Source organism: Colletotrichum tamarilloi (assembly GCF_030869305.1).
Source record: "Colletotrichum tamarilloi strain Tom-12 chromosome Unknown Scaffold_20.1, whole genome shotgun sequence".
NCBI lineage: Eukaryota > Fungi > Ascomycota > Sordariomycetes > Glomerellales > Glomerellaceae > Colletotrichum > Colletotrichum tamarilloi.
In genome coordinates, this window is record NW_026849403.1 from 333680 (window position 1) to 355500 (window position 21821).

The window sequence follows — 21821 nt, forward strand, 5'->3', positions numbered from 1 at the left end:
TTCATATGAATGATTGCCTAGAGCATCCGTTATGAGGCTCTGTCTCTTGACGCATTTCTGTATGCGTATGTAGTATAGAGACTGCATATGCATCCCTAACATATCAACGTATACCCGCAATGCACCTCTGGATTGCATGGAAGAACTCTCGGACTTTTCTTCTTCAGAATTCCCGCTGGTTTGGACGCCCAGACCTGTCAAGAGAGAACTCCCCAACCCTTTGAACGAGGGACAGTGCAGACCTCAGACAGTCTGGTCTTGTTGGCCTTTCGACAAAAGAGCCCGGGTTCCACCCACTGAGAAGGCGTGCTATCCGAGTGGAAAGCATTGCCGTGGATGTTCGATGCCTGTCGTTTCGTCCATCCTGCGGTGCGATGCCGTTCCGTTCCGTTTTTGCGTCGTCTGGTATTTCATTTTCGATTCATGGTGCAATCAACAGGAAACGTGCGCACGACGAGCCTGGAAACAGCGTGCAGTTCTATTTCCACTTTCATTATCCGGCAACTTCTGAGCCGGTACTTGCATTCGTCAATTGAAATGCCTCTGATTCTCGGGTTTGTGGTCTTTGTTTGTTGATTGTTCCGGAGTGTTTCGATGGCACGGTTCGCTACCAGGCGATCATATTCCCCGTGGTTCTTGAGGCAGCATGGATAGATGAGACGCAAGTTGTGCAGCGAGCTGAGAATGCCGATCTATACAACCAACACCTCAGATTATCACCGCGCCCTGAAACTGGGAAATCTTCATGTTCTTCAGCGGCGCAGCCCGGCACTTCGATACGTTGTGCTTAGATGATAAGCAAACAAGACTCAGATGTAATCCGATAATCCGAAGAAATCCAGGGGGAAAGGAGTTCAAAAGTCAACAACTGCATGCGCACGTACCACTTCCGGTCACACACCGACAACCACAACGTTGCCAAAATTGTCCCAAATGCCCTCTCTTCGATTTCCGTCACTACAAAAAGCATCGTTCTCAAATCGGCAAAAGGATTGGGCCCTAACCAGGATTCGAACCTGGGACCTCTCCCAGATATGTCGTGAAGACCCTAAGGGAGAATCATACCGCTAGACCATCAGGGCAGATCGTATCCCAAGTGGATGTCCTTGGATGTGAGCTGTGGCGCAAATTGTACTCAAGTTCGTGGGTGAGGTGTGGAGGGCCGCGATATTTTCTCGACTAAGGGCAACTGACACGAGACAGGGGTGTGATGAGGCGCAAAAAGCGGGAACCGATGGTGAGACATTTCAACGGCTTGTGGCGCTTCAACTACGAGTTGCATTGGATGTAGATAGATATGGCTATTTTGTAATTTATCTAACTGGGTGAATAATATTAAACACTGAGCATCAAGTCCGCAATGCCAGCGTTGTCTGCCCCGTGTCAACACACAATCGTCGTCCTTATAATTACTACATCAGTTGTCTCATTACAAAACCTCTCAAAGTATGGTATTTGAGGAAATATAGAGAGCGAAATCGTGGTTGTGAACTTTGCAGGAGGGAAAGTTGAAAAGTTAGAAAATCTAAAAAAAAATAGTCTATCGAGATAGTGGGAGTATCCATTGATACTGTGTATTAATACTGTGTAATCGATATCGAGAACCGCCCGAGCAACCAGCAAAGGCAGAATAAAAAAAACAAATAGAGAGCGAAATACCTTAAGCTAATGAGAAAGCCAACATGGCTATCGTAGCAGTAGTAGAAATGAGAGTTATATATTGAATGGCAAATCACCCACCTCCACACGCTTTTACGTCTCGAACCACGCACCTTACGGTATTCTCCTGAACTGCACCATGCCATCCGGAAATAAGGCCGATGTAAGGCCAGATCACTCAAGCCTAGATACACTGCTCAGAAGTCATATCTGAAGTCAGGGTTCTCCTTATCCGTCATATCAGCAAACGCGTTCGAGTGCTCAATTTTCTCGTCACTAGCCCCGACAGCCCCGGCCTTGCCGACGTCCTGTTCAACTTCCTCGGCCGCCATGCTCGCCGGGTCCGCGGCAGCAGCGGCCTTGCGCTTGGCCATATTGCGACGGACGAGGAGGAAGCGCAGGAGGACGAGGAAGATGTTGAAGAGGACGTAGAGGCAGAAATGAGCCGTGAAGCCCTTGCGGTAGCGGGGGGCGTCGGCGGCCTGGAAGATTTGGGGCGCCGTCATGTTACCCGCGGCCCAGCCGATGAAGGTCATGGCCAGCGTCGTCGACTTCTTGGTCTGGCCCGCGACGTTGCGCGAGATGAGGGAGAAGATGAGGTTGCCCTCGGCCAGGTAGAATTGGGTGCAGTAGAAGGCGATGAGGAGACCGATGCGATTGCTAGTGCTGGGTGGGATGCTGTAGATGATGGCTGTGCCGATGATGGCGGGACTTTATTCTAGATGTTAGCATATTGCGTCGTATTTCCTTTCGAACGGTTGTTTACTAACATTGTGCATCCCTGCATGCGAGAAGGGTTAGCTTCGTCTCTTTACAGTGAGTAGTTCTTGGCTTTTACTCACATGCATGACCCAGGCAGTCTGCCTCGACCAAGTAGCCAAGGTCGCGCTGCCAACCATGACAATGATGGTGACGGCACCCTGTGCAATGTTCAAGAGCTGCGTCTGCAGGTACGTGAATCCGAACGAGGAGATGATGAGGTTGGAGAAGACGCCAAGCCCGCCAATGATGAGGGTGGAAGTGACCTGAAGCATGACGTAGCACCACACGACGGGGTCGGTGACGGTCTCGATCATCTGGTAGCGCTTGTACGTCTTGTTCTGAATGCCCGTCTCGTTGGCCCGCACACGCTCAACCATGAGGCGCTTCTGGTCCTCGTTGAAGCACTTGGCCGCCATGGGCGAGTCGGGCAGCCACCAGCCGATGAAGAGGCCCCAGGCGCAGGTCGCCACGCCAAGGACGAGGAACAAAAGCTGCCATGACTTGATCTCATGACCATTGTAGTGAGAGGCTCCCCAGGCGATGATGCCACCGATCTACGTTGCTTGTGTTAGTCGAGTGTTGTGGAGGCTTCAGGCCTTTGGAAGGATGTAGACGTGCCATTAGTTGGACTCCGCTCATACAGTACCACAGGGAAGTCAGAATTGACTGTTCTCTTTTTGTGTACTGAATTGCAGTTTCTTTGTTAGCAAGACAGGGGGAATACTGGAGCTAGAGACAGGGTAACTACATGCCCACATTGAAGTCCTATAAGTTTTGTGTCAGCAGGATTGTCTACCATTCAGGCGGCTAGGGTTGACAAACATGATGATGAAAGCCGGCTGGACGCAAGACTCAAATACTCCGAGCAGGAATCTGACAATCATCAAGGCTGTGAAGTTCTTGGCGGCAGCCGAGCATGCAATTACAATGCCCCAGCAGAAAACATTGGCGGCGAGATATTTTGCGACGGGGAGTTTCTGCAGAAGCAAATTGGTCGGGTACTCTCCAACGAGAACACCCATATACAGAATGGTTCCGAGCCAGCTATTCAACAGAAAGTAAGCTGTTGCTCTTCGAAACCTTCTTTTCCCGGTTACGGATAGAAGGTATTGCTTTACCTGAACTGTTGGCCCACGAGGTTGGCATCTTGTTTGATGTTCATGATGGAGGCAAAGCCAAGGGTGCCTTTGTCGAGGGACTGGCAGAAGTATGTGCCCAGCATACAAGCCAGGATTCGTCTGTTAACTGTCCAGAAAAGCTCCTTGCTTGTCTTGTCGTCAACATAGATCGCTTGAGCATCAGCATATCCGTTGGCCTGTGGGGTGTATTAGCCGAATGCTATCTCCATATGAAATACATGGTAGTCGAAAGCTCCCCAACCCCTACGTCACCTTCAACCCTCCCCTTCTACGACTGAGCCATGGTTCTGCGATACTGAAGGAGTAAACTCACCGACTTGTCTCCCTCCTGGTGCTCATAAGCCACATGAGAAGGTGCCGGCGCGATGGCATTGTCGCCAGTTTCCTTATCGGTATGACCCTGCTTCATGATGTACGGCGCTCAGGTTGCTGCAGTGCAATGGAGTTGTTCTTCTTCAGACCTATTGTAACTGAGGCTGCTTGATATTGTCTCATGGCTTACCCCGGATTTCCCTGGATTGTAAGCCTCTATATGCAACCAATATTGAAACTCTGGGGACCCCAGCTTTCACGAGCCCGGAACGACGGAGTCAGAGACGCTCCTAGGGAACAAAAACGTGGACTGATGGTGATCCGGGGCAAATGTTGCGGGCGGAATGTCTGCTCGGGGCAGTCTCCGGGACCTCGCCCGCGCCCGGAGCTGGGGTCGGCGGGCAGATCGTCAGCGGGGGCGTTACTGTGCATTAGTGTAACAGCAGAAGGCTCTGATTGAGACTAGACAGATCAAGATTCGGGGTTACGCTAAGCTCCCCGGCCTCCTCTTGTCATTTTGACTATCCGAGGTTGTCGAGATTACTTGCTTATCCGTATTTTTAAGGAGGCATCTTCCATACCTCGCGCCTATGTTGACTCCCGGCCAATTGCTGTTACTACCATGAGCATTAAGTGAGAAAATTTGATCTGAATAAGGACAATTCATGCCATGTGAAGCTAGAGTCAAGATCTAAGAATATGATGTCTCTTTCAACCCCTCAAATGCTCATGGTCAAGTCGTTCATCCGGCCTCTACGGCTGTAGTATTACAGTCTCAGAAGCGTTCAGACGAGGAAAAGTAACGGTTACAGCGACGATCAACAGGCTCGCAGTCAAGGATCCCCTCCATAGTGGCTTCTTTTAGCGGTCCAGTGGCATGTTATTGTGAGGGATGCCTAGTTCTTCCCCGCATGCACCTTCTCCACGTTCAGGTCTTACCCCGACATGATCCCCAAAAGTGGCTTGCGACAGCGGCGCCTTCGCTTGGTTTGGATAGTGACGGGAGATGGACGAATCAGTTAGATAGCTCCTGCCATGATCTGGAAAAGAATGTGAGGGAAGGAAATTCCCGTCGTTGCATCCTTCAATTTCCCTCCTCATTCTTGATTTTTTTTTCTCCTTCTGCAGTTCCTGTATGCGCGATGGTCTTCGAAGACGACGACGAGGCGCTGTCCGGTCGCTCAGGCGGCGAGGAAGACAGCCAGCCCCGACCCAAGAAGAGGCGGACAAACTCAAGTGCGCAAGCGAATGGCGTGGATACTGAAGGCCCCGCGTGAGATACTTCCCGAATTGACCACGGCGCAATCGACCAATTCATGCTGATACGACGTCTTAAGCTGTCAATCCTGTCGAAAGAAGAAGGCTAGATGCTCAAGGCGGCAGCCTTGCTCGGCATGTGTACGATACAGTCAGTCTCTGCTCTGACGCCAATGAGGAGCTTACCTAATTCCATATCCAGATGTAGAATGTGTATACGATGACAGAAGATCAAAACCGGGACTGCGCACTGGTGCCGTTGAGAACCTCAGCCAGAGAGTCGGTATGCGTCTGGCGAGTCTTTGAAAATGTTATCATGAAGCTGATATCTGCTTAAAGCCACGCTCGAAAACATGTTCCTAGGTCAAGGAGTCCTGTGGCAACAGGTCTTCAACTGCTTGAATTCGGCAGCCAGCCGTAATGCCCCCAGTCCGAGCCAAGACGACTCTTCGAATGTGTCGCTCAACGAGAGAACGACTGCGCTCAAAAACACTCTCGCAACCCTGGCCGAAGGTGGAGAGCCTGCGTTGACAACACTTGCAACCATTCCGACGAAAGACACTGCCACTCCGGGAAAGGCGACGGAAAAGCCAGCGCGAACAAGTCTCAATTTCGATCCCATGACCGAAGCAGACCTACTGCCAGAGCTGGACCTCATGGACGCTCTTGTCGATATTTACTTTTCCAATATTCACCCCTGGATTCCTATGCTTCACGTGCGCCAATTTCGGGAGAGGATGCAGGACCCAGCCCAACGTCCCCATCTCAACACCATCTTTCATGCCATAGTTTCTTTGTGCGCAAGGTTCTCCCAAGATCCCCGCCTAGGACTGCATGAGGAAAAGACACGCAGGGCACGAAGATGTCGGCAATTTGTGATACTGAACAGCATGGAGTCCTTCTCAGTGGAGAATCTTCAAGCTCTGACAATAATTGCTTTTGACACCGTGAGTACAGTCCCGAATATGTATTCAAGTTAAGTTCAAATAACTTAGCTGATCAATGAACACAGAATGGCAGTGGCAGAGGTCCATCCGCTTGGGTTAGTGGCACGTCGCCTCACATTTCGTCCATACTTACGTGTTTCTAGTCTATCGTTGGTAGCATGACCCGAACAGTTGAGCAGCTACAGCTCAGTGTCGAAGACGAAGACCAACCACCGGCTGCGAAGCATCTCATAAAGCGTATGGCATTCCTGCCGCTATGTCGAAGCTGGAGCGAACGAGAAGAGAGGCGTCGAGTTTTCTGGAATATCTTTCTGATGGACAGGTTCTGCAGTGTCGCAACAGGTTGGAACTTTTCTCTCACCAGCGCGGACGTGAAACGACGTCTACCCTGCGAAGGGGCGCTTTGGGAGAATGGAGAACCGCTCCAAACCCCAACACCATATTTCGGTGTAGCTGATCAGTCCAGCGGTTCCAGTGGAACCCTTCCTACCGCGCGTTTAGAAGAGGCAGCTCAGGATTCACTCGGAGGTTTTGCGTATTGCATCGAAGCCACCGAGAGTCTTAGTCTGGTGACGTCCTTCTTTCTTCAGCAAGCTATTGATGTCTCCAAGCCACACGAGATTCAAGTCTGGTTGATGAAGTTCAAACAACTTGACTTGCGTCTCGTACAGTGAGTCTTCCAGTAATCAATGATTTCGAGAGAGACACTGACACCCTACAGGTGGAAAATATTCCTTCCCGAACAGTGGCGGGAGGCATGCGTTCTCAACGTGGACGGCATCATGGACCCCAATCTCACTCTCGCTCACCTGACGCACAATTCGAGCGTAGTGCTGCTTCATCAGGGCGTCGCCTATCCGTTGCCCGAATGGCAAGCTACTGGAATACGACTACCTTCAGCATCTAGTGCCGAAACGTGCATGGCTGCCGCAACAGAGGTGGCTATCATTGCAGAGAAATTTCTACAAGATTCGCAGCAAGTCATCAGCCCACAATTCGCGTTTTGCCTCTTCATCTGTGGACGAATGTTTCTGGCCCATTCAACCTACTACAACGTTGCTCTTCCGGATGGCTTTGATTCACTAGTAAACAGTCTTAACATCATAGCTCAAAGATGGAACGGTCTTGGCGATGTGTCCGACAACCTAGCATCCAAATTTGCCGGCCGGCTGGTTCAAGCGCGGCATCAGGGCAGGGGAATGCTCGACATACGGCAGGCAGTCTACTCGGATGATGCCCGTCCAGACACAATCTCCCTGCCGACTGGAGATAACCCAAGGACACCTGGGGTGTCTCGTGTTAGATCGAATCATCGAGATATTGCATTCTCGCCGAGTCAAGGCACCGGCCAAGAGTCCTTTGTCGGCGGCCTTGGAACGTCTACCATGGACTTTGAACAAGAGGCATCCCCTGACAGTATATCTCTGGCATTTCCTCCGCTTCCGATAGCGTTCCATGCGCAAAGTACGAGCAGAGGCCCGACGGCCATGCCGTCACCAGCGCCTGGCGGTGCGATAATGCCAAGCCACGCGAATGGATACGATCACTTCGACGTCTGCGTTGTAAATAACCATGACAACATACATCACCCAGTTGGAGATTTTGAGGATCTCAACGCTTACTTGGACTACTCCTTCTTGCCGAACCAGCGAATCAGTATGTTCTCGGGGGCAGCAGAGAAAGAGTAGTTAACGCAAATGATGACGATAAACATAATCCATTGGCTCTATAAGCTCAGACTTAAAGATGCATATTTACATCATTTACGAATAATTCATCAGACAAGACTCTCTAAACCTACTTCAGTCATTCTCCGCGTTCAAATGCTCAAGACCGGTTCTCGTCTAACAACTCTGGGACGCCCATTTCCAGAAGCTTGTTCCCCACCAGCAGAAAGAAGTAGTCAGCATACACCAGTCCGTGGTTTGCCCACCTTCGCGGCGCAAATTCGTAGTTGTTGATGGTTGCCCCATTCAATATGGTCTCCGGCTCGTCCCCCATTTCCACTTCCCAACCTACTTCTTCAACCACCGTACCGTGCTCGACCGTATCGATCGACCTTTGAGACTTCACATAGAATCCGCCACTATTGATGTGGTTGTTACAGGTAGCGCGAGTGAGACCGATGGCGCTTCTCAGGTACGTTGATGGCCTTCCAAGCGCCGTCAGAGCCTCGTGAATGAGCAACATGCCATACGCCGCAATCATGGAGGCACTGACATCCGGAGGTTGTGCCATGTCTTTGGGCGCAGCAAAGTCCCACGGCGGGATCCCGCTCGAAGGGAGCTGCTCAAGAAAATAGTCCGCACAAGAGATGGCTGTATCGAGGAAAGATGTGTCCCGTGTCCAGCCATAAGTCTGCGCGAATCCGGCGACAGCCCACGCCTGTCCCCTCGACCATGAGGACGTGTCAGAATATCCCTGATTTGTAATCTTTTCCTTTGGCACGCCGGTCGCCTGGTCAAAGTTGACAACGTGGAAGGTGGAAGAGTCCGGGCGAATGTGGTGCTCCCTCGTCGTTTCGGCGTGCTTGACAGCCGCGTTCCACATGTCATCGTCTCCAAGCTGGGAAGCAGCCCAGAAGATCACGTCGAGGTTCATCATGTTGTCCTGGCTTCCGTTTAATAATACAATTCACAGAGTGTTGACGATAGTCGCGAGGTGGTGCTTACAATGATCACGAGAAAGTCTTTACTCGGGTCCAGGAACTTGTATCGCTTCGTTACACAGATGTCCCACGACCGGATGGATCCCACGGTGGCGTCAAATCGGCTATACAGCGACCTAGCTGCCGTTAAAGCCGTCTCGAAGGATCTGCGGTCACCCGAGAGCTCCCACGCGGGTCGTGCCCAGGGAAAGATCATGAAGCCCAGGTCATGTGTCGTCTTGAGCTCTGCGTTGGGGTGGAGGGTTTCTGTCCACCACTTACAGGCGAACCTTGGTGCACGGGTCAGTCGATTGAAGTTTTGGAATATTGGCATCTGGGGGAGTTACTCGAGATGTAGTAAGTTGGGCTCATCCTCTGCTGACCAGCCTAGCCGTTTCAAGAGATGGGGGTGCCTACGCCTTCGCTCGAGGAGGAGATAGAGACACCCGGGGAAGAAGCCCGAGGTCCAAAAATCCAGTTCGCGGTAGACGTACTTTGTGCCGCCTGGTTTGGTGTACTCCGGGAAAAGGGTCGGTGGCGAAGACTTTGCACCGAACAAAAATATTTGTTAGCAGATGAAGAAGCTTTCTATTCTTACGGCAGCTCATAGGGGGGTTGCTCATACCGATGAGAAGCTTTGTTTTGCCACGCCCCAGATCTTGGCTGTGACCTTGGGGGAGAAGAGCGAGGCCGCCAGAGACTTTTCTCCCTGCTTGATGATCTCTGCTGAAGAGAACGGAGGAGTCGTGAGACCGGCTACTGTTTCCATTTTCTCCTGGCCGTGTTTGCTGCGCTTCTGTTGTTGAGGTGAAAACACTTTGCGTTAGCATGGAGGGGCCGCGGTGGTGACGATGGTGATGAGGGCGTTAAGAGCACGGTTTTACTTACACAAGCGTTGCCGCCCATCTTGAAGTCCGTGCCATCGTCAACTAACCTCTTATTGAGGCTGTTCGTGACTGGAACTTTCTCTGTTATGATGGCTTCAGGAGTCATGTTGCTAGTTCGGACTTGGTTGAAGTTTCTCTGTCCTGTGATTCCTTTCGAAGTGGGCAGGCTTGGAGTAATCGATAGCAAGTTGTGGTGCCCGCTTTCTCAAAGGACATAAGAGACTGATGGAACGTACTCGCTAGGAACTCATCTTTTGGGGCACCGCATTCAAGTAATCACTTTCCTATTCATCCTATTCGCCTCCCAGACCTCTGGCTCCATGGGAATTACGGCCAAGAGACACGATGCCTTAGTCATGGGATACGTCCCCGCGGACAAACCTTCCCAATAGAAACATGGGCTCGCAAGTTGACAGACCACCCATCGGCTCCCGGCGGTAGAGCTTTCGGGCCGCATAGCCTATTGATGAAAAGCGGTTTGTTGTGCTCGGTGGGATGTTCTGCGTTGTGTTGATGATGCCGGAGGATTGTCCGGAACTTGCTCCGCACTCCGGTATAGGAGAGTTGAGAGTGCCGAGCCACCCGGGATGCAAGGATGAACGAGGACCTCGCTTGGAAGGATCAATCTATTGGATTACACAAAGACTAGTGTAATGTTCCACGAAATAGACACTGAGGCTTGCCGCTGATGCCAGTCCTATAGCCGTTTCTCGGCCTCTAGCTCCCCGAACATGTTGGAAGCCGATCACTGAGGCTTTCTCCATGGAGACCAAAGATCATGGCTGGGACTTACTACCATGAGATTAACACAGTCACCAAATTCAATCTGATTTTTTTTCACCCGTCTGTGATCACGCCTCTTTCCATCAACCTTCGAGATTGGTTTGTTTCTTGTAAGCCTTAGATTTTATCAAGTTCAAGACAATCCGGTCCAAGCGAGATATAGACATGAAACAAGCATCAATAAGGCTAGACACACATGAGAAACTTACACTCTGTTCCTTTCTATGAAGCCCCATCCGAAGACCTCCATCTAATTGTTTAAACTACGAGTTGGCTCACAGATGCTCATTTTGGACTGGTTGCAGCTGTGCCGGATATGTAATTACCAGGATACCCTCCTGCATATCTAGCAAGATAGCAAGAGAACCTTGGTCTGCCCAACCGCCACCCCTTCCAAAGTGATCTTCTCCTTGACGATCCCAGAATCCTCATCAGCCCATACATCCTTCACTTTCAAACCTCCACCGGGACACTCCTCCAACCCTTCAACCTCCTTCCACGGCACCTCGATGCTCGTCTTGTTCCTCCCATAGTTCAAGGCGAGGACAACGTACCGGTACGCTCCCGTCTCGATGGCGCCTCCCCATACCTGAACCTCTTCCTCCCTCGATAACCTAGGCAAGTACTTCACAGCTTCGCCCCTCTCATCCTGAGAGATGGCGATGATGTCCTCATTGAGTAGAATCCTTAACGATGAATCCCGAATCTTCGTGATGTCGGCACCGATGATGAGAGGTGACTTGAGCGCCGCCCAAAACGAAAAGTGCGTCTGCTCCTCCACCTCGGACATGTATACGATCTTTCCGCTGAGATTATACCCGACTCCTACTTCCAACATATCCATGTCCGCCCAACTACCCCTCTCCTTTGCCTGGAACGGCGAGATCTCTCTCATCTTCCGGATCATAGTCAGCACGCTCACCCCGGCGTACCCGGTGTTAAGACAGTACGCCGTCTTGCAGATATTGGCCTTGTCCTCCGCGAACCGCGCGTGAATGTCGCCAGACATACGGTACGAGCCAGCGCCGACCTGGTCCGCCCAATACCAGGGGAACTGGTGGCCCCACTGGCATAGACTGTAGAGTATTTTGTGACCGGTTGCCAGGAGGGCGGACGACATTGTCTGGAAGCGTTCCTGCTGGGTGTGCGTACCCGCGTGGAAGCCGCCGCAGTTGTCGTACTTTAGATAGTCGATGCCCCAGGCGGCGTAGGTTTGAGCGTCGAGCTCTTCGGAGCCCCAGGAGCCGGGTGTAAAGCCGCAGCCAAAGATTCCCGAGTCACTAGGGTTTCGTTAGCATTCGTTTTCGCGAGTCGCTTTCTGCTCTTCAGCTCGACCTCTTCCAGTGGAAAGAAGCAGAAGAGGGAGACAGAGTAAGAGGCATCCATGGAAGTAAGAGCAGGACCTGTAGAGACCAATCTTGAGGCCTAGGGTATGAACGTGCTCCGCGAGTGTCGAGATACCAGACGGGAAGCGGGTAGTATTATGCTGCTGCCGGCCCTCGACGTCTCGTTCGAGAGCCTGCCAGCCCTCATCCATGACGACGTAGCTGTATCCCGCCTTTGCTAGGCCCTTTTCTACCATTGCTGTTGCTGTGTCCTCAATCAGGGTTTGGTTGATATTCTGCTTGAACGTGTTCCACGAGTTCCAACCTATCTCGGAATAGAGGACATGTAAGTGAGTAGGACATTGACTTTGAGTTTTGGATTGCAAGTTCTATGAGACAGGTAATTTTCTCACCCATTTGTGGCTTGCTGGCCCCTAGGGTAGAGGGAACTGCGGTAAAGATAGCGAGGAACGTCAAAAATCGCATGGTGTGGACTCTCGTAGGGAAGTATGGGATCCATGCACGTTGACTGAATCAAGACGCCATGGAAGCTATGTCTCCCTTTTAAACCAAGGTCTACACTCAGCTGAGGGGCCTTTCGAGAAAACGATGAACTCTTGTCATCTAGAGAGATACGACTTCATCCGGAGGATATTTCCGCTGCAGCTTTCCCGTCCGGGAAAGACCCGATCTGCGGGGGATCATCTTTCCATCATGTTCCCCGCATTCCGGGACAACTATCGGGGCATGGATCCGGCCCGGGAGACTGACCCGGTGACCATTGGTTAGTCGCGGTGAACTTGGAATGAATTGAATACAACGAGTGTTGTGGTCCACTTAGCATGGTATATTGGTCCATGTGAATCTGCCGGTAAAAGACTGCCACTTCTCATGTCGTTGAATCTTACTTCTTTTCCTCCCGACACTACTTTGACAAACCTTGTTATTCACATAAAACATGAAGCTTATCAATTTGTTGAGAATCTTCACTCTCGGAACGATAACAGCGGTGACCGCCGCAGAGAGGAAACCGCTCTCTTACATATCCAAACCGGCGGGTACCTACGTGCCCCCAAAGACCTCCGACACGACAACGCTCCTAGACTTTATCAAATCTAGGAGCGACCTGACAACGCTCGCCGAGGTTCTCGACGGATCCGCGGGCTTCACGGAAGCGTTCGACACCGTCCCCACCTGGAACTTCACCTTCTTCGCGCCCTCGAACGCCGCCTTCGAGAAAAACACGGGACAGTACTTCAACACCTTTTTGCCGACGCCAAAGGGTAAGTGGTGGCTCGGCAATCTGGTGCAGCACCACTACGTGCCCAATTCGCAGCTTCTCACGAGTGTCTTCAACGAGACTGCGACCAGGATCCAGACGGGGTCGTACTTGTACGTTGGCATGCAGGTCAAGGATGGACAGGTGTGGATGAACGATGTTGCGGCGGTGACGGAGGGAGATTTGAGGGTTACCAATGTGCGTCCTGTTTCTTTGCAAAAAGGAACAAGATCTCCAACTTGTGTCGATTCGAACTGTTCGGAACCAATCGTGCTAACGGGAGTTTGGGTCCTAGGGCGTCGCTCATATCATCAATCGTGTTCTTGATCCATCGGCGCAACTATTTGAAGCAGATAAGCCCAAGGTCGACCAGAAGTTCATTGCTGGGAGCTGCTCTGACACGTCTCTGCCATACTGTTAGACTCGACGAGAGACTGTACACGAGAGAATCCGAAGGCTGGCAGCCCTCAGAATATTGGCCAAGCAAATCGACACATCACCCACAGCCTTTGAGTAGACAGTTTTTGTCTATCTCATAATGCTCAACTCTCATGAGCTGTAATCAGAATCACTCGCCGCTTAGGATTACCTTGTTCTTCGCACCGCATATGGGGGATAGGTCGATGGCACTCAAATAAGGTTACCAAGAAGGTTCGAGATTTGACTTTATTCCCACTTGAATATGCAAACTCAGGATCTTCCGGTAGATGAAAGGAAAATTCTCATTGGAGCGCCAAATACCACAAGTCGTATATACCGTAGTATTACTAAGTCTTCCCACGCGCACTTGTTTCAAATCCCTAGACTGCGGGTTATCCCACCCGACTTGGCTCCAGTCAAGGATGTGTGTAAGGCCGACAGCTGAATGCATACATGTACGAACGGTTCGTCCCGAGCGAGATTGAACTATATCGAGTCCGCCAGAGGGCACCTCTCTCAACCGGAGAAAAAGGGCAACAAAGACAAAGAAAAATGATAGTCGACAACATATATCCAGCGACATCACACCATGGAAAAGTCAAACAGCATACCGCGTGGCGAAGTCTCTCCTGTCCCCGGCACACGCGATCCGCGGTGTTCCTCGGATTTGACGTTGGATCCGAGGCGGAACTAGGTCAAACTCAAAGACCGACGCCGGGAACGAGGGGCATCAGCCCGGGGAGATCTGGCTCGAGAATACCATGTCGCCCCCCTGGAGTCTGGACCGCACTTCTCATGGGTTTCTGAGAGACACCGATGACATTGTAGCATTCTGGGGCAATTGGGAGGGGAGGATGTGTTGCTGCCCCGAGTCAAGTCTTCATCACAGTCTGCCTGGTCTCGAATCCGAAGTAGACTGTCACTGCAAGTAGGATGAGTTTGGCAAGACTGGTGAGAACTAAGGTGACTGTAATGACAACAAGAGAGGGTAGCTCAAAGGCATTTATGTGTCTGAGCAGAATGGCAATTCCGGAATGATTGATTCGATATTTCCCCCCAAAGTGGCCGCAAGACAAGACCAATAAAGCGACTCCCCAAATCCAATGCCTCTTCTGCCTCGCAAGTTCTTACCATTACTTCTACAACGGCTTCATCTAGTAGATAATCCACGTCCAGACAGACTATCCTCAGATCGGCTTGGGCTTTGCTGTAGGAAATCCTGACGCGACGCGAAGCGCGTTTAAGCAACTTCACGAAAGAAACGCGTCTTCCTCTAGTCCCAGCACCAACCGTGGGCCGGCCCCTCTCCCCTGAAAGCCAAAAAAGCTCCCCTTCCAACCAGCAAAATCACGTTTGTCAGCACGTAGAACATGGACGTGGACGTGGAACCAGCCGGCCTTTTCACTTCTTCGCGGCAATTTTACCTCCGCAAGCCGGAAGGCGAAGGCCGAGCCAAGGCTTTGTGATATGGTGCAGCTTGAGCAGGATCTCTCTTGTCACACCGGGGCGGGCGGGAACTCAGAGGAGAGAGGGGCTGCTGAAGCTCGGAGGCTGGAGCAGGAAGGAAGCTTTGTGGAGCGGGCGCTGTTCGTCCCTAGACAGCCGGGGTGACAGGACGTGCTTCGTGATGTGGGCTATGTATGATGGTGGCAGCGATCTAGATGCCCAGAATTGCAATCCCACTTCGTCGTTCCTGCGAAGGTTGGTCTAGATACCGCGGTAATTTCGCCGAACAGTCGTTCATACCCATGGACTGTAATGAGGAGGACTGTCCGAGTCGGTTGTTCCTTACAAGCAGCATGGCATTCTTGAAAAGAAAGAAAAATAGCATATCCTTGCTGACATCCCTTTTTTGGGGCACCCTCGCTAGTAGCAAGCTCTCGAGGACGACAGTGCACACACTTTACTAGCTCTTCCACTCTGCTTCCCAAAGACGTCTAGCCTTGGAGTCAAAAGACGTTTGACAGGGCAGAATGCCAAGCTTGAACTTGCTAGAGCCGAAGAACGTGGTTCGGCCGATAAACGCTGAATTCCGGGCTCGTGAGATCGGCCACTAACCATTTTGGAATTGGACGCTGTGCAATCAACGACATCGAGAACGTCATTGCTGGGCAGAAATATCCAATGGTCAGTGAATGGCGATGCTTCGCGGGGCTCATCGGCCGCTTGGATTTGTTGAGCTCCAGAGTCGAATTCGAGAGCAATACGGAACCCATGCCTAGTATCCGGTCTAGTAGTAAATGCCCTCGGAACTCTTGTCGCCTAGCTTTGGCAGCCCAACATGTCTAGCACGCCTATGAAATTCCGACGATGTCGTATTGCGGCTGGATAAGATCTGCATTATAGGCGTTATCGTTTTCACTACCCCCGTGGAGCTCTCAGCCGTGTTTGCGTTGCAATCATGGAGGAATACTCTGGAAACGAAGTAGAAAGGATGTTGTCCTTCTAGATGGGAAACAACAACGGTGAAGCCTCCGGAAACTGCACTGGCACTTTTCTTCAGTGCTATCAGTTTAGTCCCCTTCATTTTCCAATTCACTTGACTACTTGGAAATATCACATGGGAATCCAAATCCCATTGCATTTGCTTCAACCGGGAACTGTTGGTTCAAGCCGTTTTGTACATGGAACGGCGAATCGTAGGAGCCTAGGCACAACATGGTCAGCATGTCGTTACGAAGCTACCGTCCCATCTATGGCCGGGGTACCGGCGAGATGGCATGCCGTCGAATAGCTTGTGCTTCTGGACGACTTCCTCTTGCATCGACTGCCAGGCGGGAAAACGAGAATCCGCCATGGAAGCCGCCTGCTACCTCCCGAATTTGGCCCTTGATAGTCTAGAGACCAAGAGCCATTCCTTGGCCGAGGAATGCTGCGAGATCTGGTCTACGCAGACTAACAGGCTTGAAAGACTTGAGTGCGACCCCTCAAAATACAATTTACCTCAAGCCGTTGACTTCCGAGCGACACCAATAAAAGTCGCGCCCATTTAGGTACACTGGATTCGGAAACGAACTTGACTTGGGCTCAGAGCATCGACCGAGCGCAAGGCTGGACTGTATCGCTTGCCCCGTTGAACGCGACTCTTGCGAACCATCCCGTCATATTGCGCGGAGACCGAAAGCGGCAGTGATCCCATGTGCCCCAGGTTGTTGAGGGTGTGAACCGCGGTTCGAGGCGCGCCGCGAACTCATCACACACGCACGGTCTCTAACGTCCTGCGGACAAGTCTGGCGGGATGCGAACGAGTACGTACGGGTTATCCGCTTGCGAGAGTACAAAGAAGAGGGTAGAGCCGGACTTGAGCGACAAGCGCCAACAGGTCGGTAGGAAAGACGGTTGAGGTCAGATAATTTGTCGAACGAAACGAAACGCCGTGTCAGTTGCAGCCCCGACTCCCCGAGTGCATCGGGCAGAGCGGTTTGGTGGTGTGGAGCAGGCAAGGTCGGTCGAAGCCTCGGAAACCACGAACATACACGGTGCAGGAAGGGAAAGAGGATACTGGAGTCTGGAGTCTGGAGTCTGGAAAGCAGGCAGGCCGCAGGCAAGTGGTGAGTGAATCAGGCGAAGCAAGAGCCACCGTTTTCTCTGACAAGTGTTAGACCGGGGTGGAGGATCGGATCGTCACGTGCACGGAAAAGATCCGGTTGAACTGGGCTCAACTGGGTGCGACATAGAGACACAGACTTACTATGACTGGGGAATTGCAGGGAAGGAGCGGTAGGGTAAGGGGAGGCGTTCTTCGATCGGCAACCGCTCGCCAGTTCTCTCCGGGACCTGGATCTGACTCTCACTCTGGCATTTCCATTGCTGACTGACGCCGATGCTGGGCGTGAGGCATCTAAGCTGCATGGTACTCCGTGCGCATATTCTGGTGTCTGCTGTCGCGATGCTTCGTGAAAGAGAAAAGGAAATCGTTGACAACGACCGAGAAGTACATTATTCGTTTTCTGCACGATGCTGTGTTGCCGCCGCCGCCGCCGCCACCACCGCTCCTCTTCATCTTGCGTGGCTTCCCAGTAAACCTAGGGCTTGCTTGTCTTGTGTGAAGTCGTACTGCCGCGAGATGCTGCAGAACAACAACTTTCGATAAGAAACGGGCCCGATGATGAACGGGCCACGGAGCAGACCAAGTCCCCCCTGACTTGACACCAAACACGCATCTTCTGTTGCTCGCTCCGGAGTCCGAGTTCGTTTGATCAAAGAAACCGATCCAGTGGACCAAGTCAGCATGCTCGCGTGTGATGTGCCAGGGGTAGAAGAAAGCAACAGGAAGAGCAAGCAGCTCCTGCTCGTGATCCTGGCAGATTGTGTTCATAGAGACTCTGCTGTTAGTGAAGCAAATAATCTGGCCATGTCTTGAGGCATCCCTTCGAATGTCATTTTCCCAAACATGTTGGTGGCCTCTGCTCTCACCTTACTGATGGGCTATGACGGTAAGTTCCATGGTAAGTCGCAAAGGCGAATCAATCCAGTTGCTTAGCCCGCATGCATCTGCAGGCAGAGCGAGCGATACCTTACATGCAGACTGCAGCCCGGCACACAATACATTGAACATTGATTCTCTCATTTACCCTGCATTTTTTCCTCGTCTCGCTCGGGTACCCGTACGGGTAGCTGACGAAGTACCCTCTGAGACACTGTACACTGTGTGGAGACATCTAGACTTAACTTCCTTATAGGGAATAGCGTCCACTCTTGCCTCGCTCTACCTGAGGTACTCTCGATCCTCCAGCAAATGCTCATGAGCAATTACTGACTACCTATGTAGTTTCAGTCGAGTCCTGGGAAAAGGTAATGACAGCCAACTGGGTAGCCACATTATCCGTAGCCCGTAGTGTAGACCCATGGCCGATTGTCGTGTTGCCCAGCTTCTCATCGCGTGTTCAAAACGCCATCGACCTCATGGGGGTTAAAATGTACCTTGTATCCGACCTGATGTCGCCATGAGTGAGAGTGAGCCCGGAGTTGCACGATGAACCATAGGTACCTTGACTGCGAGGTGGCGGATACGTACCCTGCCACTGCCTTGCTCCTCCCGTGGACACTTGCCTTTCTTCGTGCAAACCCGCAGCTCCTGCCTGCCCAGTCAGGTAGGTAAAGATACGTATATCCCCTGTTCCGGACCACGCTTGTGTCTCCATGTCCCCGTCCGTATCGATTTCTCTGCTCTTTTGGATGGGTTTGGACCAATCTCGGCCCCCTTGCTCCCCGCTTCGTTCCACAGTCCCACACTTCATGGGGGCACATTGGAACATGGGAGAGCGGAGGGGAAGGGGAGGGGCTCGCCCGCTGCTGCAGCCTGCAGCTACACTCTTTTTTACATCGACTTTTGGAGTCTTGACACTCGAAGAGTCCAAGGTTACAACTTCTCAAGTCATGGACCAAAGCGTGGCAGGCTTGAATCTGAATGGACGGCTTCGACCACGACGCTCCGGCCCTCCGCGTCCCAATCCCCCCATCACCTTCCATTCGTCATGGCCCCCCGGCAAACCGGTAAATCCGACCCAGCTCAGCCCAGCCCAAGCCGCGTCAAGCATAGCACGCGCCGCCGAGCCTTGCAAGCCCAGCCATCTGCCCCAGGTCCTTGGTCCTCCAAAGGCTGTCATCAAAGCTGTCAGGACGAATCGAGCAACGTCCAGATCTCTCCTTCGGGAGCACAAAAGTCAATTTCAGCACGCCTTTCCTTGTCAGGCCTGACATCCCACCTTGTTCTTGGTCATGACCTCCTTGGATTTCTTTCCCGTGTCAGCCTCTTCAACTCCAATCCAACGTCGAAAAAAGGCTTGATTAGTACCGAGATTTGACTTCGCACCTCGGCATTCTAGACTCAACAATGGCCGCGTACTTCGCCTTTCGTCAAGAACGACGACGGACAGCAATGTATTACGAGACCATGTCCAGCAGCCGTATCCCACCACCCTGCGGCCTGCCCCAGGCCCCAAGCAGGGAGCCAGACCGGTGAACGACGGCCCCTGTCAAAGCTCGCATATCAAGATTCAACCCGTCTGCCATCGTTTCTTTTCTTCCCACCGCTCGACTCTTGGCCATCTTGGGGCGTTGCTTTGAGATCTCTTTGTCGTCAACCAACTCGAGCTGAATGCCTACCGAATACTCTCCACGTGTGAATAAGCACGCGTTGTCTCGTACGTCTGCGACGGCAGTTGATCCATCCATCTTCCAGGAAAGAATCGCGGCTCTCGTTCTCACGCCTGTCTCGGCTGCCGCCTTCAGGTCCGTGACCCAGCGCAACGCAATGCAACCTCACGAATACCTTAATACGCTCTTCTCCGACTCCGAGACATACACAACGGAATCGCCGCTCTCCAACTTGAGGCGGGCACAAAGCTCCAGTGCCACTAGACTTCGTACAAAGAAACACTTTGGACCCGTACAATAGCCGCGGCAGCAGAGCAAAGAATCGCATCTTCGACCTGTCATTTGCCTGCCCTGACAACCCGGTCTGCCCATCAAACATGTGCTCCTCCAAGATCCGCTCCGAAGCCCCGAAATCTCTACCAGCATCGACCCAGTGTTTTCTTGTCTCGAGTTGCAGCCATCAACAAGCAGACAGGGACTGTAACATATCTGCTCGTACTTTCTATCCTCCGCAGTATGGACGGATACAGTCTACAAAGTACCCTCGACTCCACGCTCACGACATTTGCTCCGTACCCGTGGCCGCTGCAATCACACGCTATCCATCCTTAGCTTGCCCTGTGTGTCTCCGCTCTGGGGCCACGTTCTCAACAGCACGTCCCATATTGAACGCCTGCGCCTGAAGCACTGTGTGCTGTGCCGCAGCGCGACGGCGTCTTTTTGCCATCCACCTCCCAGCAAACCACCAACCAGACCCTTGTCCCAACTACCATGCCCGCGCCGTGTCGTGTCGTTTGATTTCGGTCGGCGACGGCGTGGGGCATCCACCTGGACCGAGCAAGCGAACGAACGAACACCCACCTGTCCAGAGAGAAAGAGAGACAGGACAACCACATCGAAGTCCCCAAGTCCCAGTCGCGGCTGGGTCTGGCCAGCACTATCGATTTCCAGGAGAATGGAAGCCCACCGTCGAGTAATACACGCACACAATACCAATCCATTGCCAATTTCCGCCAATCACTGATTGGTCAGGTTGGCCTTGCACTGCTAACTTAGGTAGATGATGAAAGTCGTCTCATGGCGCGCATCGGATGTCTTTGTGGCCAGTACTCACAGGAGGCCAGCCTTGGGGGGTAGCAATCGACGTCAATAGTCTATTGAGATCCTGCGAGACCTCACGGTTGCTTGAGTTGTCATCTCTCACTCGGCTAATGTACTATGCTGCGCTTCACGGTGCCGTCGCCGCTGAGCAGCAACCTCTCTCGGGCGCGCGTGACGGTCTGTCTTGAGGTCAAAGAACTATGAGCTACTTTCCTTTTATGGACGGCATGCCAGTGCTGATTGAGGCAGGCTTCTAGAGCGCTGCTCAAGAATGGGCGTAGATGAGCTCGGTCGATTCGCAGGCTTGCAGCTCTCCAAACCAGGAAATCAGCTTCCAGCGGCCATCTAGGAACACCCCTACACCGAGCGCAGCAGGAAGACGCTAAGCCAAACCGCGTCGCAATGTTCCACATGCTCCCGCCTGCAAACCGAGTGCAGTGCAGCGCAAGCGTTGTGTACTGCGTATTTCAACGACTCCAGCGTCGTTGCCAGCTGCACCAAGGGCCGCTCGGAAGCCTTACGCGCAGGTTGTGGTTCGACAGGCCGGCTGACTGGGGGCATGACAACTCGACGTTGGCATTCATTCTCATCGATGAGCCGGCACCGTAGGTATCTTCACCAGCTGAACGCAGCCAAACAACAGGCGGGCCGATCGAAGATGCCAAAAAGCGACGGGAGACAGAACCAAGACCAGCCGAGGTCCTCGATACCGCTAGTCGCGGTAAGCAGCAGGGATTCGATCTTGTACCCTGCACACTCGTCGCACTGGGCGCTTTTCCCGATCCCTCAATTCTCCACGGGTCCCAATCATCAAGGCAGGAGCCACCCCACAGGACCCAAGAATCATTAATTATTTTTCGTTGGCGCGCTCATTCAATATTGCACGCTGCACGCAGCACGCGTGGTGCTTTCTCGTGTCTTGATAATCGAGGGCGGGAGTTCATTTCGAAAGAGGGTCTTTCCTAGGCTCTCCCTGAGTCCCGTCGTTTGGCACGTTGTAAGCAACATTTCGCCCCTTTTCCCCTGCTTCTCCTCCCGCCCTATCTCGCAATGCAGCCGAAAGCCGCAAACCACGATGCTTTGACCACCGTTTAGACAGCCATGGCGCCGCCGACTGTGCTACAATGTGGAATACCTGGATCGCTTATTTCCCATGGATTCCACTGGCAGCCCGGACCTAGGATGAGGGAGCTAAAATTGAGGG

General features: G+C 52.3%; 7 protein-coding genes across 7 annotated transcripts; 2 read left to right on the forward strand and 5 right to left on the reverse strand.

Moving 5' to 3' along the window:
- Positions 1 to 1856: 1856 nt before the first annotated feature.
- CTAM01_06919 (allantoate permease) lies at positions 1857 to 3969 on the reverse strand (the record flags this gene model as incomplete). The annotated part of the gene is made up of 6 exons (XM_060522944.1): positions 1857 to 2370; positions 2430 to 2440; positions 2502 to 2975; positions 3240 to 3465; positions 3540 to 3736; positions 3874 to 3969. The coding sequence occupies 6 exons, from the start codon at positions 3967 to 3969 to the stop codon at positions 1857 to 1859; spliced, it is 1518 nt and encodes a 505-aa protein (XP_060382446.1).
- A 1045-nt stretch (positions 3970 to 5014) lies between these two features.
- On the forward strand, positions 5015 to 7764 carry CTAM01_06920 (uncharacterized protein; the record flags this gene model as incomplete). Its single annotated transcript, XM_060522945.1, has 6 exons — positions 5015 to 5108; positions 5332 to 5412; positions 5469 to 6076; positions 6142 to 6171; positions 6220 to 6746; positions 6798 to 7764. 6 exons carry the CDS (start codon positions 5015 to 5017, stop codon positions 7762 to 7764), a joined length of 2307 nt encoding a protein of 768 aa, XP_060382447.1.
- Positions 7765 to 7903: 139 nt separating this feature from the next.
- CTAM01_06921 (unsaturated glucuronyl hydrolase) lies at positions 7904 to 9716 on the reverse strand (the record flags this gene model as incomplete). Its single annotated transcript, XM_060522946.1, has 5 exons — positions 7904 to 8686; positions 8749 to 9013; positions 9071 to 9267; positions 9349 to 9519; positions 9612 to 9716. 5 exons carry the CDS (start codon positions 9714 to 9716, stop codon positions 7904 to 7906), a joined length of 1521 nt encoding a protein of 506 aa, XP_060382448.1.
- Positions 9717 to 10739: 1023 nt separating this feature from the next.
- On the reverse strand, positions 10740 to 12204 carry CTAM01_06922 (alpha-galactosidase; the record flags this gene model as incomplete). Its single annotated transcript, XM_060522947.1, has 3 exons — positions 10740 to 11673; positions 11797 to 12043; positions 12132 to 12204. The coding sequence occupies 3 exons, from the start codon at positions 12202 to 12204 to the stop codon at positions 10740 to 10742; spliced, it is 1254 nt and encodes a 417-aa protein (XP_060382449.1).
- Positions 12205 to 12676: 472 nt separating this feature from the next.
- On the forward strand, positions 12677 to 13418 carry CTAM01_06923 (uncharacterized protein; the record flags this gene model as incomplete). Its single annotated transcript, XM_060522948.1, has 2 exons — positions 12677 to 13195; positions 13293 to 13418. 2 exons carry the CDS (start codon positions 12677 to 12679, stop codon positions 13416 to 13418), a joined length of 645 nt encoding a protein of 214 aa, XP_060382450.1.
- A 3840-nt stretch (positions 13419 to 17258) lies between these two features.
- Positions 17259 to 17420, reverse strand: CTAM01_06924 (uncharacterized protein; the record flags this gene model as incomplete). The annotated part of the gene is made up of 1 exon (XM_060522949.1): positions 17259 to 17420. One exon carries the CDS (start codon positions 17418 to 17420, stop codon positions 17259 to 17261), a length of 162 nt encoding a protein of 53 aa, XP_060382451.1.
- Positions 17421 to 20724: 3304 nt separating this feature from the next.
- Positions 20725 to 21030, reverse strand: CTAM01_06925 (uncharacterized protein; the record flags this gene model as incomplete). The annotated part of the gene is made up of 1 exon (XM_060522950.1): positions 20725 to 21030. The coding sequence occupies one exon, from the start codon at positions 21028 to 21030 to the stop codon at positions 20725 to 20727; it is 306 nt and encodes a 101-aa protein (XP_060382452.1).
- Between the last annotated feature and the right edge of the window lie 791 nt (positions 21031 to 21821).